The 18808-nt window shown below is 40.5% G+C and overlaps 1 protein-coding gene across 5 annotated transcripts in view; it reads left to right on the top strand.

Moving 5' to 3' along the window:
* The window catches only part of LOC118387723 (nipped-B-like protein), a 50834-nt gene that overhangs the window by 7344 nt on the left and 24682 nt on the right, over positions 1 to 18808 (top strand). For 4 of the 5 annotated variants that reach the window (XM_035776378.2, XM_035776376.2, XM_035776380.2 and 1 more), the window contains 5 exons: positions 7709 to 7859; positions 16125 to 16290; positions 16459 to 16559; positions 17892 to 18003; positions 18144 to 18298. In XM_035776378.2, the coding sequence (XP_035632271.1) occupies positions 7709 to 7859; positions 16125 to 16290; positions 16459 to 16559; positions 17892 to 18003; positions 18144 to 18298 (685 nt within the window). Of the gene's footprint in view, positions 1 to 2893; positions 6118 to 7708; positions 7860 to 16124; positions 16291 to 16458; positions 16560 to 17891; positions 18004 to 18143; positions 18299 to 18808 lie in introns of those variants that run through there. The other variant, XM_035776382.2, reaches the window with a different exon arrangement.

Here is an 18808-nt window from a genome sequence, read left to right as displayed (position 1 = left end):
ATACACACAGAAATACGAGCCTTGGGTCATTAATATGGTCAAATCCGGAAACTATAATTTTGTAAACAAAATGCTTATTCTTTCAGTGAAATATGGAACCGTTCCGTATTTTATCGAAAGGGTGGCAACCCTAAGTCTAAATATTGCTGTTACATTGCACAACCTTCAATGTTATGTCATAATTGTGAAAAATTCTGGCAAATGAATTACGGTCTTTGTTAGGATGAAATGGTCTTCACACAGTTCGCAACAAACTGCTGCATATACCCTGACTCTGCTTGCACTGAACGCAAGAGAAGTGACACAATTACCCTAGTTAATATTGCCAGCTGACATGAATTTCTTTTAACTAAATATGCAGGTTCAAAAAAATATACTTGTGTATTGATTTTAAGAAAGGCATTGATGTTTATGGTTAGGTACATTAGTGCAACAATTTTGCATTTTTTTGCAAGTGCGCTTTTGTTAAATCATCGCCTGTTTGGCGAAGTAGGCTGTGATTCGATGATAAATTAACAGGCACCGCATTGATTATATGCAACACAGGACAAACTAGTTAAACTAGTAATATCATCAAACATGTGTAGGTAACTAGTGATTATGTTAAGATTGATTGTTGTTTTATAAAATAAGTTTAATTCTAGCTAGCAACTTAGCTTGGCTCCTTGCTGCACTCACGTAACACGTGTATTGCAATGTAATCGGCGTTCAAAAATGCCGATTACCGATTGTTATGAAAGCTTGAAATAGGCCCTAATTAATTGGCCATGCAGATTTAATCGGCCGATCCTCTAGTTTTTATTGATATCAATTTTGTTTATGAATTATTAAGTGATTAAAACAAAAAAATCTGTTACCAAATCAGTAACAGAATTTCAGAAAATGTGGTAATGGAATTTTTGGCAATTGAGTTGGCTACAATAGAAAATAATAGTAGTCACAAACCACATTTGGGTTCACAAGTTCGGACAGTAGAGTACAGTAAAGAAAAGTAGAGTATAGTTCAGTACAACACTGGAGTTCAGTATGGTACACAGTAGAGCACACTAGAGTTGAGTACACTATAATCTACTGAATTGTACTCTACAGTACTGAACTATACTTTACTATATTGTACTGAGCTCTACTGTTCTGTGCTGTACTCTGCTGAGCTCTACTGTACTCTACTGAGCTCTACTGTGCTGCACATGGATGTCCAAACTTGTGAAACATAGAGCTCTATGATTGGTTCAGATTTGGTACGGTCAGGACCAACCAAATTTGGTCTTGTTTGGGTGCAGAGCTCATTAGAATAACAGCATAATTATTAGAATAATTATTCTTGTGTAGAATAATACCCAAATATGCAAAGGAGGATATTGCATATTTATACCTTTTGTGTACCTATATAGGACACATCACCATGAACAGAATGACATTCATATTTATGCGTTTGTTAGGGCTGACCCCATTTAGTTGATTGTTTGTGTAACAGTATACTTTTAAACCGTCCCCTCGCCCATACCCGGGCGCGAACCAGGGACCTTCTGCAGTTGGCTACAATAGAAAATAATAGTAGTCACAAACCACAAACCACACAAAGCATCGTTACCCATCGCTCCACAAGAGCCGCGGCCCTTGCAGAGCAAGGGGAATTACTACTTCAAGGTCTCAGAGCAAGTGACGTAACCGATTGAAACGCTATTTAGCGCACACCGCTAACTAAGCTAGCCGTTTCACATCCGTTACACTCACCCCCCTTTTGACCTTCCTCCTTTTTCCGCAGCAACCAGTAATCCGGGTCAACAGCATCAATGTAACAGTATAATTTTAAACCGTCCCCTCGCCCATACCCGGGCGCGAACCAGGGACCCTCTGCACACATCAACAGCAGTCATCCACGAAGCATCGTTACCCATCGCTCCACAAGAGCAAGGGGAATTACTACTTCAAGGTCTCAGAGCAAGTGACGTAACCGATTGAAACGCTATTTAGCGCACACCGCTAACTAAGCTAGCCATTTCACAAATCCGCTACATTTGGTCGATAGGCTGTTGGTCGACTGAGATTTCTTTAGTCGAGCAATCATAAATATATATATATATTTCACGGCGCACTAGACAGCCGTCTGATTCATGCTTGTCTCAGTGGACTAATCCATTGCTGAGGCCACGGGGATGGAACAGTCCATCGCTCTGACATATGCTACTGAAAATGTATATGGTTATATTATTTAAGAACAATGGTGCAACACTAATAAAAAATATATATTTTATAACAAATGCGGTTTTCCCCGCATTGGATAGCGGTTGCTGTCTGCGGTTCTGAAACAATCTTTGGTACGCTGTTGAATGGCCACCTTTTCCAAGAGCATGTTGCTATGTGCATAATAGCAAAGTTAACCAGCATAATGGTGTTGAGAACAATGCGGCGGAGGCAGCAGTGGAGTGAGGCGTTTTAAATGTCTATGAAAATTGAGGAGAGAGGAAACCCCAACTTAATTAGGTCTATAATCAATAGCCTATCTGTTAAATGTGCCTGGCTTTCTAAATCATATATATATATCTACAGAAATAAATATAAATATGCTTCTGTTGCGTATTTGAGTTTGTTTAATAGCCTACTGATTCCGTGAGCTCCAAGCCTCACGACACTGCAACACGCAAAAGCCATTTCACAAGTTTTAAAAATCAACTCTTTGCTAGGATTTATATCTCTGGTATAGGCTGCTTTTAATTTATTTAGTGCTGTTTACACTGTTCCAAACGGTCAGAAAGATTATCATATTGTAATCAGGGCCTATAATTAACACCTGCCAAATGCAGGTAGATTTTGGCATTGGTGGGTAAAAGATGTCTATTTCACCAGCCACGTTGGCCGGTGGTCAGGGCTCCACAGTTGGAGAATGTCACTCACATTTGTGGATAGAAATAGTCAAGTGTGATCACATTTATAGTCAAATAAATGCTGCTATAGCTTTTTTCAAAGTATTTCTGTTGCTTAGTTTCATAGCTGGTAAATTAATTGCACAAAATCAAAGAACTTCAAATCCTATATAGCCTATTCCACCTCGCTCTGCAATGCTGGGGGCTGGGATAAAAATAAAAATAAAATATATAGGACAAAACACACATCACGACGAGAGACACCACAACAAAACATAGAGAGAGACCTAAGACAACAACATAGCATGGCAGCAACACATGACAACACAGCATGGTAGCAACACAACATGACAACAACATGGTAGCAGCACAACACAATGTTCAAACATTTATTGGGCACAGACAACAGCACAAAGGGCAAAAAGGCAGAGGCAACAATATATCACGCGAAGCAGCAATAACTGTCACGAAGAGTGTCCATGATTGAGTCTTTGAATGAAGAGATTGCGATAAAACTGTCCGAGAGTGTCCGGAGTGTTTTTTGCAGCTCATTTCAGTCGCGGGTGTTGTATGTGGAGGATGAGGGCAGCAGTAGATATTTCAGATAGGGAGGAGTGAGGCCTAAGAGGGTTTTATAAATGAGCATCAACCAGTGGGTTTTGTACCTGGTATACAGAGATGACCAGTTTACGGAGGAGTATAGAGTGCAGTGTTGTGTCCTATAAGGAGCATTTGTGGCAAATCTGATGGCTGAATGGTAAAGAACATCTAGCCACTCGAGAGCACCCTTACCTGCCGATCTATAAAGCATGTGAAGAACTAAGTGAAATATTCATTTTCGGAAGCGCTGCGCACAGGCATAAAAGTTGGTCTAATTTACTTGAAAGGAAAGTCTACTGAAGTGAGACTTTGTCCTTGTATTTCTTGGCTATTTACATTGTTCACAATCTAGGTTGTTTCTCTAGGTTTGAGATCAACTGCTAGGGAAGAGAAGACAACGCTTGTAATAGTCAGACTCAAATCTCACAGGCACAAACATGACTCCAGTTGTGCTACCACGATAACCTCCCTGAACATTTCTCTGTGATATTTTAGTTAAAAGTCTTGGGTCAAAAAAATAAATAGTATCAATATACACACATTACTTCTTACTAGTAATATATTTATTGTTTTAGAAACATTACAAAGCATGCTCATCAATTTTCTTTGTTTGTGTTTTCTTGGTGTAATTTTAGCAGGCTGGTGGACCAAAACATTTATTTTATGCCCCGATTGTAACCTAAAAGCACCTGTTTGTTACACACAATACGCAACGTAGCTCTCGCTCCCACACCCTCCTTTTCTTGACCTCCTTTTTATTGTTATTATTACAATTGTAATTACAATCATTGTTATAATAATAAGTAATGTCATTATCATTAGTAGTCTTAGTATAGTAGCCTTGTATAACCACCATCGAGCTGTATGGCCTAAGAGGGCGTCGTACAATCATTCATTCGTTCATGTCATCACACAGCATACAAGTCATTCATGTTTTGAAATGCAATCAAGTATTTTAGTTTACAAATGATATAACAACGGGATTCTCGAATAATTAGCCAAAACAACAAATGAAATGCAACATGTCAGCAATTGCATTCACGGATGCATGCAACTGTTTTTAGTCTTTGCAGTAATAATTGCATTCAAAAAAATCCCCGTTAGAACAGACTCTCTGGTACACGTAATTTATTTAGCATTATTTACACTGTTCCAATTAGAGGTCGACTGATTATGATTTGTCAACGCCGATACCGATTATTGGAGGACCAAAAAAGCAGATACCGATTAATCGGCCGATTTATAAAAAATAAAAATAAAAATAAAAAAAAATAAAAAAAACGAATTGTATTTGTAATAATGACAATTTACAACAATACTGAATTAACAGTTATTTTAACTTAATATAATACATCAATAAAATCAATTTAGCCTCAAGTAGATAATGAAACATGTTCAATTTGGTTTAAATAATGCAAAAACAAAGTGTTGGAGAAGAACGTAAAAGTGCAATATGTGCTATGTAAGAAAGCTAACGTTTCAGTTCCTTGCTCAGAACATGAGAACATATGAAAGCTGGTGGTTCCTTTTAACATGAGTCTTTAATATTCCCAGGTAAGAAGTTTTAGGTTGTAGTTATTATAGGAATATTTCCCTCTATGCAATTTGTATTTCATTAACCTTTTGACTATTGGATGTTCTTGTAAGCACTTTAGTATTGCCAGTGTAACAGTATAGCTTCCGTCCCTCTCCTCACTCCTCCCTTGGCTCGAACCAGCAACACAACGACAACAGCCACCACATCGAAGCAGCGTTAACCATGCTGAGCAAGGGAAACAACCACCCCAAGGCTCAAACAACTCACCCCAAGGCTCAGTCGAAGGCACTCGCTGGCTCAAGTCATTTGTGTGTCTTAATTATTTAATCAAACGGTGTGTTTAAAGTATCAAACAAGCTCAGTGCATATAGTTGATTTTATATGGAAAAATACACTAACAATTAGTCGAAAGAGCAGACTACTTTCGGGCGACCAAGATTTCTTTGTAGTGCAGATCAGGGACACATGATGACATTCTGTTACCGCAATTCCGTTACCATGTGTAAATCCAGTTCACTTACTCTCGTTCAATAACCAACGGAGATTTTTTGAAAGCCATTGTGTCATGTTATAGAGGACACCCCATTCTTTATGCAGACATCGTTGAATCTTACTTCAGAGTTTAATTCAGAGCAGATATTTTACACATTTTTGGAAAACATGGGCACATAATCTGAGGGAGATTTTAAGGAATTCTATTACCAAACTTTTCATCTGCTCAGTTCTTCCAGTAAATGTGTTTTTGTCAAATGTTCAGTGTAATTTGTTAAAAGTAGTCCTTGTGCAGAGAGTTGTATGATTTTGTTAAACTTTGAAATCAATGGTTTTTGTTTGGCATACAATTTAAATGAAATTCAATTACCATGGAATTGCCCAGTAGCTAGCTGCAAATTCACACAGCATATCTGGTTGTTTTTGTTGCCTGATTCCGTTTTCTGTTTTATTTTTCCAGGTTTCAGTTTCCGCTCTCAAAATCACACTTAAAAAATAAAAGGATGTTCTTAGTGCGCAACAATGCTTAAATCACATCAGAAGACCACAACAATTGAAGAAATGTTGTTTTTGGGTGGAGTTGCCCTTTAATTCAACTGTACACCAACCTGAGACGGTTGTTTGGTAAGCGATGTTTCTGTAGTACTCGTGATTTGAGAAGGTTTTTTGGAAAGCCTTTCCATCTACCAGAAGACTTGTCAATATATTAAAGTTATTGCTAACGGCTATAGAAAGTCGTAGACAAACGTGCACTCACAGACAGGGGCCTTTCCTCAATTGGATTTGCTCATCTCCTGCGTCCTCTCTCGGACCTCTCTCACCTCATTTTGAAAAAGGTCAAAGGTAATAAAAACGAATGAAGTTAGTTGTGCAAGACAGTTTTATAGATAAAACAATAAGTAGAATATGTTTTTTGAAGCATGTGCATGGTTTTCTCCTCTGTGGCAGATATCATAACTTCTCCGCGGTAGGACACATTTTATAGGGCGCTACATATAAAGTCAAGTGTTTTCAAGAAGATCCTGCAGCGCCAGAGAAATTGCCTCCCTTCCCTAAACCAGATAATCCTATATGCTGCTTGCTCGTCTACCTTCCTACCCAACCAGCACAGCTTCAGAGTGACCATGAGCATTTGGGTCCGGAAAGGGGTAGCTGTTTTCATTTACGCATGCATGGGTTCACACCTCTTCCTAGGATTATCAAGGTACTACCCCAGTAACTACTGATAATAGACCTGTGCCATGTCAAGTCATCTAGGCCCATTGCTATGTGTTGCCGTTCCTGGTCTCTACTGTCAGTCTGGTGTTGAGCATGCTATAGGGATATAATTACTCCTCTTGTTGCCTTCTCTGACAGTGGCTGTCTTGTCGGTGGCCAAGGATAATAGTAGTGAATGATAATGAGGTGTTCCGTCCAACTGCAAGAAGTGCACACACTTTTTAAATGCACTGGGGTTCACTCAGTCCTCCTCAAAAACACTCTCTGCATGCTTCAAAGCCACTGCATTATCAGTAGGAAAGGATCTGACTATTTTGTATGGGCTGTTTTTGATGACACCCCTGGAACTTGTCAGAGTAAGGGCACCACCAGTACTGTACTCGGTTTTCTACAATTCCTTCTCCCCACTGATGCATGTCTGCTAATGTGTTCTACTAGTGTGTTTGCTCTAGCAGCCATTGACCAATTTCCCCATGTAGCCTATTTCACCATCTGCACAACAAGTAGCCTATTTCTCCATCTGCACAACAAGTAGCCTATTTTACTTCACATGCGATTTCATTAATTAATGTTTCTATTGCTCCTGTTTCGTTAATGGAAAATGCCTAGGTCATATTTCTAATGCAAGTAAAACCTTGAGCTGCTGCCTGAGTGAAAGTTGTCAGTGAGTGTTGTATGAGTTTTATATCCTTGTACTAACCAGTGTAACCCTCTGTATCCTGTTGCACTACTTTCACATCTGTGTCATTCCCCTCAGCCTTAGCTTAACAATGGTGCCTAATTAATATAGCCCCGTTAGTTCATCCCTGAGAATTCTTCCTCCATCACTTTGACTTTTGATATGAAAGCCCCTGATTCTATGTTCACCAAGGCTTTGGTTTAACATGCGCCGGCTCTTCTGAGCAGTGTTGCACATTGAGGAGTGTTGTGTGATATTGTGAATTGTCCATCTCTCGTTGCCGCTGGCTGTTCTAATGAAGCCCTCTGTCTTCTGCAGCGGTCGGGAGATGTGAGGAACAGTCGGAGAGCGACGACATTGAGCAAACCTGTGCATCGACACGACTCCCCCACCCCCATCTTCAGCATGAATGGGGATATGCCTCATGTTCCCATTACTACTCTTGCTGGGATCGCTAGCCTTACAGACTGTAAGTATTACACTGCCACTCACATATTTACTGATATGGTGGATTCCTGGAAAGCAAGTGAAACGATGCTGGTGGGGCCAAGCTATTTTTGATGTACCGAGTCTACTGACATTTATTCCCGCTGCAAGCTTTTTTATACTAATACATCTTTAGTATACAACGCTGTTTTCAAAATGTATACAATCCTTTAAACAGTAATACATCACAACCATTTTGCTTGCTTTATGGTCAGTGCTGCCTGCCTCAAAGCCCGTTTATTGGTATTTAGATTATTCATTTACCAAGTTAGACAGATTTAAAAAAAATTGAGCTTTGTTTGATTACTCCTTTTTTCCCTTGTTGTAATGAAGCATTAATGTTCACTACATTAATATTGCAGTCTTGGTATTTAGGACACTCCTACAACTGAGTATGATTGATGGCACTTTTCCATAGCCCTTGCTTTAGAATTGCATTGGTAGTGGAATATGATGTATAGTGCCCATATCAAGAAAGTATCCGCCTTTGCACATTTTGTTGCCTTAGTGCCTCAACTTTCAATGCAATTCATTACACAGTGGTTAAGTGTCCAAGCCTGGATGTAAATGTCTCTGGGTTACAAATCTAGGCAAACATTCTGTGCATGCGTGGCACGTGTTTACATTGTTCGTGGCCATTTGCCTGAGTTTGACAGTTCATAAGGTTGTAGCTAGTAGTCCAGTAGTCACTTCAACTAACTAACTATCTACTAGCCCTAACCTTAACTTTTACCCTTACCCTTATTCTAAGTGTTACCCTAACAAGCAGTTGCTTATCAACAAGTAGTTTGTTGATAGTATCCTTCTGTCTTTAATATTATTGTTGATCAAGAATATTAAAGACATGCTCTGCCATTTTGGCTACTAGTAAGTACTTTTTAAATATCCTGCTTTGGGCTGGATGTGCCAATGTGTTGTTCATACATGTGCAGAATTACTGTCTTACCTCAATTAGCCACAAGGACACGTACATAGAGCCAGCTAGATGGAAAAAGTAGTTTGCGGCGGGGGTCTTTCCCCCCCAGGGGTCAAAATGTTTTGCCAAAGTAGCTCTATTTTGGTGGCCTCTGGTACATTCTAATGGCTTGATTCCATCCAAAATAGGATAAATAGCGAAATGATTTACTTCCCAGATTGGAACAATTTGTTGGGGTATTGTGTAGAAAGACATGACTTTACAATTTAAATGACAAAAAACTTTCAGTGTATTGTTAGTTGTAGGCCTATTTGATCAGGACTACTAAGCCTTTTTAAAAACATTTCATCTGTCTTTTCTTGATTAGTCTTATTTACAGTTTTACTGCAAGATATGAATTGCCACAATAATGTTTGCTCTTGAAATTATGTAATTTATTACAACTGAAAAAGGAGCTATATAGACCACATTATCTTGAAAAATCTATTAAAGGTCAAATATATTAAAATAAGAGTTATATCAGTCTTAAGTATTGTATCTTTCTGATTTGCATAACCTAAATGATTGGAACATTTTACATTTAGGTATGGTTAGTTTTTGCCTGGTTCCGTTTTGTTCTTTCCGAAATTCTGTTTTCTCCATTGAGTTTTTCCAGGTTTATGGTTTTCGCTCTAAAAATAACATTTTTTTTTATAGAACATCCACTGTTGTTGTTTTTTAAGTCCACAACAATGTTTACACTACGTCAGTAGCTAACGTTTGAGGCCTGGAAAAAATTTAAGTAATTTAGATTTTTGGGTGTAGTTGCCCTTTAATTCAAGTGTGCACCTAGCACAAGAGGCTGTTGTTTAGAAGTGTTTTTGTAGTGCACGTGATGGCGGAGTTTGCAAAAGAAATACCCACTGGATTGATTAAAATAATAAATTGATACTTCTGCCAGGTAAGCATAGGCTACTTTGTAGTTCATATTTAAATGAGAAGGTTTTGTTAAAGCCTTTCCCATCTACCAGAAGACTGTTTTCATTCGCATCATCGCTAACGGCTACAAAAAGTGGTAGACGTACACACCAGACACAGACAGGGGCATGCTTGTTGCTTCTTTAGAAAGTTGCAGGAAATATGAATTACTGATGCGTTCTGTTCATGTTTTATGACAAACTTGGGCAAATTAATTAATTGTCAATACATTTACATTGACTTAAGGAAGTGTTAACACACCTTTACTTTTTCCACATTTTGTTGTTTTACAGCCTCAATTTTGACAATACCCCATAATGTCAAAGTGGTATTTAGATTGTATAACATTTTGGAGATTAATAAAAAATGAAAAGCTGAAATGTATTGAGTGAACAAGTATTCAACCTGTTATGTTATGGCAAGCCGAAATACTTTCAGGAGTAAAAATGTGCTTCACAAATCACATAATAAGTTGCATGGACTCATTTTGTGTTCAGTAATAGTGGTTAACATGATTTTTGAATGACTACCCCATCTCTTTACCCCACACATACAATTATCTGTAAGGTCCCTCAATCTAGTAATGAATTTCAAGCACAACGACCAAGGAGGTTTTTCAGTTCCTTGCAAAGAAGGGCACCGATTGGTAGATGTGTAGAAAATAATCGTTGCTAGTAGCGCAATGACTGGGAGTATATGGGTAACGCTTGTAAGCAAATCTAACTCTAACTTCCTTCATACTTGACACAGAGACATAATCTGACACATCTGACTTTGGGGAAGTAGACAAAGGGCCTCGTTGCCAAAGTATCCCTTTAAGTAATACTGCAAAAAAAATGGCAAAGAAATGTATTTTTTGTTCTGAATACAAGTGCCATGTTTGGGGCACATCATTGAGTACCACTCTTAATTTTTTCAAGTATGGTGGTGGCTGCATCATATTATAAGTATGCTTGTCGTTTTTTAGGATTAAAAGAAACTGAATAAGGGCCTCCCAAGTGGCACAGCAGTCTAAGGCACTGCAGTGTTGCTGCGTCACTACAGCCTGGTGTTCCACAAGGAGTCGTGATCTAGCGACTCCTTGTGGCGGCCCGGGCGCCTGCAGGCTGACTTCAGTTCTCAGTTGAACAGTGTTTCCTCCGACACATTGGTGCAGCTGGATTCTGGGTTAAGTGAGCAGGTGTTAAGAAGCGCGGTTTGGTGGGTTTTGTTTCGGAGCATGACGCGACCTTCGCCTCTCCCAAGCCCGTTGGAGAATTGCAACAATGAGACCAGATCGTAATAACGAATTTGGGCTAGAAAAGTGGGGTAAAAATTACAATAAAAAATAAGAAATGGAATACTGCTTAGCACAGGCAAAATCATTTTAGTCTTCTTTCCAACAGACACTGGGAGAGAAATTTACCTTTCAGCAGAACAAGATCCTAAAACACAAGGCCAAATATACACTGCAGTTGCTTTCCAAGATGACATTAAATGTTCCCGAATGGCCTAGTTAAAGTTTTGACTTAAATTAGCTTGAAAATCTATTGCGAGACTTGAAAATAGCTTCGATCAGCAACCAACTTCACAGAGCTTGAAGAATTAGAAAAATAATAATGGGCAAATATTGTACAATCCAGGTGTGCAAAGCTCTTAGACTTACCCCAAAGAACATACAGCTGTAATCGCTGCCAAGGGTGTTTTTAACATGTATTGTCTCCAAGAGGTTGAATACTTATCAAGATATTTTTCATATTTGTGTGTAGGTCGTTGACCAAAAATTACAATTCAATCCATTTTAATCCTATTTTGTAACACAACAAAATGTGGGGAAAAAGTAAAGGACTGTGAATACTTTCTGAAGGCACTGTAGTTAATTCCCGACTGAGGTCAATACATTTTTTTTTTTAAATTGTTGAATTCCGTTTTAATGCCTGGATTCCGCGAGGGCCCTAATTATCATATTTGGACCAAAATGAGGCTCTCCTCAACTTATAGTTTCTGTAGTATTGATTCTTCATCGAATGCTTTCATAAGTTATCTGCAGATACTCACCAAAAAGCCTAGGCCTACCAATAGCCTATGAACGGCTCTCTCACAGATTCAATTCGGTAGGCTATACTGACTGACGAGACGAGAGTCACTCACTTTAGCGTCACTGTATGCTTTTACACCTGCATTGTTTGCTGTTTGGGGTTTTAGGCTGGGTTTCTGTACAGCACTTTGAGATATCAGCTGATGTACGAAGGGCTATATAAATAAATTTGATTTGATTTGTATGGCAAGCCCTGACATCCTAGGAAAGGACACCTAAGAAATCCTTTTGTTTACTAACCACATCAGTTTTACTGGGAGGGAGAACAGACATGACACTTTCTCCCTGTCCTCGTTCGCTTTGTGACTGACAGTCGCCTATCCTATCAATAGATTGCTAGAAGATGCATATCGTTCATTCTGGAGGGAGAGGGTTTGACGGACTAGCGAAATATACTTTTCTAAGTTAAAAGTAGCCTAGTTAATATGAAGTGGAAAAGTAGCTGGCTGAAAATGAGTCTTATCAGCTGATTAGCCTATGGGCGGTGTTTATGGAAAACACTTGAGTTTGAAACCAACTGTTTACTGAAAGCTGTGCTGCGCCATTTTCCCCCACGTGGGCCAGCCCCCTAGCAATTATAGTTCCAGCCAATGAGCATCATCCCCTCAGTATTTGAGTGACAGCAAGCAAGATTCCCACACAGCAGAGTGTGAGCAATGACGTAGATACAGAGCAATGACGCAGATATAGTTGAAGTCGGAAGTTTACATATACTTTAGCCAACTACTTTTAAACTGTTTTTCACAATTCCTGACATTTAATCATAGTAAGAATTCCCTGTCTTAGGTCAGTTAGGATCACCACTTTATTTTAAGAATGTGAAATGTCAGGATAATAGTAGAGAGAATGATTTATTTCATCACATTCCAAGTTTACATACAGGAAATTAGTATTTGGTAGCATTGCCTTTAAATTGTTCAACTTGGGTCAAACGTTTCGGGTGGTCTTCCACAAGTTTCCCACAATAAGTTGGGTGAATTTTGGCCCATTCCTCCTGACAGAGCTGGTGCAACTGAGTCAGGTTTGTAGGCCTCCTTGCATACGCCTTTTCAGTTCTGCCCACAAATATTCTATAGGATTGAAGTCAGGTCTTTGTGATGGCCACTCCAATACCTTAACTTTGTTGTCCTTAAGCCATTTTGCCACAACTTTGGAAGTATGCTTTGGGCCATTGTCCATTTGGAAGACCCATTTGCGACCAAGCTTTAACTTCCTGACTGATATCTTGAGATGTTGTTTCAATATATCCACATAATTTTCCCTCATGAAGCCATCTATTTTGTGAAGTGTACCAGTCACTCCTGCAGCAAAGCACCCCCACAACATGATGCTCCCACCCCCGTGCTTCACGGTTGGGATGGTGTTCTTCCGCTTGCAAGCCTCCCCCTTTTTTCACCTCACATAACGATGGTCATTATGGCCTAACAGTTACATTTTTGTTTCATCAGACCAGAGGACATTTCTCCAAAAAGTACAATCTTCGTCTCCATGTGCAAATTGTAGTCTGGCTTTTTTATGGCGGTTTTGGAGCAGTGGCTACTTCCTTGCTGAGTGGCCTTTCAGGTTATGTCGATATAGGACTCGTTTTACTGTGGATATAGATATTTTGTACCTGTTTCCTCAAGCATCTTCACAAGGTTCTTTCCTGCTGTTGTGGGATTGATTTGCACTTTCACACCAAAATATGTTCATCTCTAGGAGACAGAACGCGTCTCCTTCCTGAGCGGTATGATGGCTGCGTGGTCCCATGGTGTTTATACTTGCGTACTATTGTTTGTACAGATGAACGGGGTACCTTCAGGCATTTGGAAATCGCTCCCAAGGATGAATCAGAGGTCTACAATTTTTTTTTATAGGTCTTGCCTTTTTTGAGGCCTTGAAATAGAACCGGACCGTGGATTTCAAGCGAACCGAACTCAGACCACCTCTCCTGATGGTCTCAGTTCGCTTCGGGGTCTCTTTTGAGGGTTCTGAGTTCCTTTGGAGTGTTCACACTGCACAACAAATGAAGTGAACTGCACTGAGCACAAACATTTTAAGGAACCAAGTGTGAAAACACCCTAAAACTATGGATGGTTTTATGCAGTAATGTGCAGTATTGATTTTATCCTTAACTTAATACTTTGCATTTAGGTTATACAATGTTTTTTCATTTTTTAAATTTAATTTGGAAGGAGGCTTTTCCATATAGGCTTCCTTATTCAGTGAAACCAATATTGTTGAGTAGCTGGGATGTGTTGAACCATGCCAGGGTCCAATCTTAACTTATTTTCTTTCTCGTCAGGCCAGTTGGCCAAAAATGTACTGTCCCAAACAGAATTTCTACTGGCCCGGACAGTTTTTTAAACGCATTGGGGTCATGCAGGGCCGTTAGCAGCGTTTCCCAAACTCGGTCCTCTGGGGGTGCATTTAGTTTTTTGCCCTAGCAATACACGGCTGATTAAAAAAAATCAACTAATTATCAAACTTAGATCATTTGAGTCAGCTGTGAGGAGCTTGGGCAAAAACCAAAACATGCACCCCTTGGGGTCCCCAGGAACAACTTTGGGAAACACTGGTCTATAGGTTGGTATGCTTCTCTCTATATTAAATATTAAAGATATTCTCCAGTACTTTGGCGACTAAGACATTATTGAACATCCTCTTTGGGCTGGATGTTTCAATGTGTAGTTCATACATACATAATCTTTGAGCAGAATTACTGTTTTACCTCAATTAGCCACGAAATCCCTCATTTGAAATCAACTGTTTCCCTACATTTCCTCCCATGGGGCAACAGGTAGCCTAGTGGTTAGAGCGTTGGGCCAGTAACCGAAAGGTTGCTAGATCGAATCCCCAAGCTGACGAGGTAAAATCTGGCATTCTGCCCCTGAACAAGGCACTGTTCCCTGGTAGGCCGTCATTGTAAATAATAATTTGTTCTTAATCATTTGTTCTTGCCTAGTTAAATAAAGGTATAAATAAAATACAAATGTGGGCCAGCCACCTAACAATTTGAGTTCCAGCCAAAGCAGAAAGTTTAATTTTATAAATTCCTTTCCGTAAAATAAATATGCTCAGCGAATGTATTCTTGTGCGTTTCTTTTTGCTCTGGACAGTTTGCGTGTGCTGTGTGAAGGCATCAGTAGCATGGTGGTGCTTGAATGAATGGCCAATCATATTGCTCAAATACAAATAGCTTGAGTATCCTGCCTGTGGTCTTCATTGGTTTTCAATGGTAGACTGTGACAGAGAAGATAAATGTTAAAAAATGAGCAGAAAAGTTAATGGCCAGGTCGGTCCAGTGACTGACGAGATCCACTGGCCATCGTTAATGTTGAACCCTGCATGCACATTTTTCCCATCTCAGCCTTTGTTGGTTACAGCGAGCAGAGACGACCATTATCACAAATCAAAGTTAACTAGTTTTAGTGCACATACACCGCATGTGTTGTTAAAGGGTGTCGTAAATCCACATCAACAGAGAACTATAGGTGTTTTATCACCATTGGCCTCATCCCGTAGCACGCGCTCCAGCAGGTATATTTCACTGGTCACCTCCAAAGCCAATTCCTCTTTGGCCGGCCGCCTTTCCTTCCAGTTCTCTGCTGCCAATGACTGGAACGAACTGCAAAAATCACTGGAGTTGGAGACTCATATCTCCCTCACTAACTTTAAGCACCTGCTGTCAGAGCAGCTCACAGATCACTGCACCTGTACATGGCCCATCTGTAAATAGCCCATCCAACTACCTCATCCCCATACTGTTATTTATTTTGCTCCTTTGCACCCCAGTATCTCTACTTGCACACTCATCTTCAGGACATCTATCACTACAGTGTTAATTGCTTTATTGTAATTATTTTGCCACTATGGCCTATTTCTTGCCTTACCTGCCTTATCTTACCTCATTTGCACTCACTGTATATATACTTTTTCTATTGTATTATTGACTGTATGTTTTGTTTATTCCATGTGTAACTCTGTTGTTGTTTGTGTTGGAATGCTGTGCTGTATCTTGCTTGGCCAGGTCGCAGTTGTAAATGAGAACTTGTTCTCAACTAGCCTACCTGGTTAAATAAAGGTGAAATAAAAAAATCTTGACATCCCTCGGCAGTTTCCTTCCTACCCGGCAACTCAGTTAGGAAGGAAGGTGGGATATTTATTTTCTGGGTGGTATAATATACTATCCACAGCTTGATTATTCACTTGGCCGTGCTCAAATGGATATTCAGTGTCTCTTCATTATGGCTGATGTCTTCTCGCTCACCCAACCTCCCACTCACTCAGGCTAACCAGTCTCCTCTTCGTCTTTGCAGTGTTAAACCAGCTGCCCCTGCCATCCCCTCTCCCTGCCACCACCACTAAGAGTTTGCTGTACAATGGGAGGATCGCGGAGGAGGTCAACTGTCTGCTGGCCTGCCGGGATGAGAACCTGGTGTCCCAGCTGGCTCACAGCCTCAACCAGGTTTCCACCGAGCACATGTGAGTACCTCCCCACCCCTGCACATTTCTACGCTAGTTTTCAAAACAGCTGAGTAGAGAAAGTTATGAGCCACAGTTGCCATAGTTGATTCATGTATAAAGTGTGTGATTTATTCTGATGTGCTGACTGTAACCTTTCTGCCCCACCCCCCTCCCCTCCCATTGCAGAGAGCTGAAGGACAACCTGGGCAGTGATGACCCGGAGGGTGACGTGCCTGTGCTGCTGCAGACAGTGCTCTCTAGGAACCCCAACATCTTCAGGGAGAAAAGTAAGTCAGCCTGGCATGGGGTTCAGGGTGGTACGGAGAAGAGTGTCTTGGATGCTGCTCTGTAGCACATTGTATGGCCTAATACAGCACTGACTGTGTCCCTTCTTCTTATGGCCTTGATTTGTTGACCTGTTAAACACTTCCTGGGTCAAAACAGCGTTGTGAGGCATTGCAAGGCAAGTTTTGTTGTCTTGGGTGATTTTTAGAGTTAGCGCTGTACTTGTAGCTTGGAAAGAGCTTGTGGTATGTGTTGGCCACCCCTCATAACCTGGCTCCTCTCCAGGTTTCTTCCTAGGTTTTGGCCTTTCTAGGGAGTTTTTCCTAGCCACTGTGCTTCTACACCTGCATTGCTTGCTGTTTGGGGTTTTAGGCTGGGTTTCTGTACAGCACTTTGATATATCAGCTGATGTAAGAAGGGCTATATAAATACATTTGATTTGATTTGGTACTTAGTGCCTTGAGTGTAGTTGATAAAACATTGAATTGCTCTGTGATCTATGGACAGATCAAGAAGCGATTTCAGTCGGTGACAAACTGGTGACAAACTGGTGTCTAGTTGCTGGTGCTATAGGGGGAAAGTGGTGTCTGCACAGACAGTTGAGGCTGGTGAGGGTAGGGATCCGCTGTACTGTGTAGTGCTGTGCTGAGATTGGGATACAGCACAAGACTTGGAACCTCGTCATGTCTGAGACAGTTTGTTATCCATAGTAGACATGCAAATGAGTTTGCTAACCTCTTCCCTAGCTGCTGTTGCATTCATTATCCGGATAATTGAAATAGCTTATCACTGTCCCTGTCATGCTCTGTTTTTCCAAGCAGTTTTTTGTGTGTTCATGTTTGGTTAAGGACCTTGATTAGGCAAGCTACGTGTGTTATGATGATAACACAGACTTGTATCCTGTGTCATCTCTGCTGGCTAAGTGACCCCGACCATTTGCATGTCCTCCAGTGAAATGTCTCCCAAACCTCTGGCCTGACGCTGTGCTGTTGTATTCAACAGTGAATCGTGCAATGTGTGTATTGGACTTTGTCGTACACTCTGTGAAAACTGTTCTGTTACTGTAATCTCCTGCACTCCCCAGAACTCTTAAATACTAGTGTTTTGTAAAGAAATGCATTTTGTCAATCCACCAGATAACTGAGTGAGGATCAGAAAGTGATCTCATGCAGTCTCGCTCCCGAAGTAGCTTAATAGTTCTTTAAGTGAGGTCTTCTATCTCCCACTGACATAAACAGGACCCCTCTGCTTTGGCCTGGAGGTTGCCTCCGTACTGGTGCTGTGCACTGGCCTTCTCTACTCCTCTTCAATCACTTCTTCTTTTCATCTTAAAGATATAATGCAGCAGCCAATAATGCCGCAGTACAAGATGTCCCAGAATTCCATGCATGGGAGTCCGGCGTCGACAAACTACCAGCAATCCACTATCTCACACAGCCCTTCTAGGTATAACGATACATTTCTCATTCAATTTGGTGTAATGGTACAGTGGGTGCTCTGATGGTTCATTCAAGACTCCTGTTAGCTTTTGAGAGTAGAAAGTTCCCTTGGAATTGACATGTTCTTCTCATCCTCTGCCTCTACAGTCGCTTTGCATCTCCACAGATGGGGTCTGGCGCTAGGTTCACGCCCCAGCAGAACAGCCCTGTGTCTAGCCCTTACGCCCCCCAAAGCCCTGCAAGTTACATGCAGCAGTACCCTCACCCCCCCAGCTATTCTCAGCACCAACAGATCCAGCAAGGTGAGACTGCACCTCTGCGTTTGTATAGGGAAATGATGCATGAAACCTACAAAAGTGATTTTCAGGTAACCGTACTGTACCTAACTTTTATGTACAGTTCCAGTCAAAAGTTTGGAGACACTTACATATTCAAGGGTTTTTCTTTATTGTTGCTATTTTCTACATTGTAGAATAATAGTGAAGACATCAAAACTATGAAATGACACATATGGGATCGTGTAGTGAACAAAAAAGTGGGAAACAAATCAAAATATATTTTATATTTGAGATTCTTCAAAGTAGCCATCCTTTGCCTTGATGACAGCTTTGCACGCTCTTGGCATTCTCTCAACCAGCTTTTACATTTTTATTTTATTTAACTAGGCAAGGCAGTCATACTTGTTGTTGACAATGAGACCCTACACTAGCCAAACCCTAACCCGGACGACGCTGGGACAATTGTGTGCCGCCCTATGGGACTTGTTGTAAAACAAGATTCCATATGTGTTATTTCATAGTTTTGATGTCTTC

Source organism: Oncorhynchus keta, chromosome 9, assembly GCF_023373465.1.
Source record: "Oncorhynchus keta strain PuntledgeMale-10-30-2019 chromosome 9, Oket_V2, whole genome shotgun sequence".
Taxonomy (NCBI): domain Eukaryota; kingdom Metazoa; phylum Chordata; class Actinopteri; order Salmoniformes; family Salmonidae; genus Oncorhynchus; species Oncorhynchus keta.
Note: the sequence above shows the minus strand (reverse complement) of the source record. Positions and strands in the feature narration are given on the sequence as shown.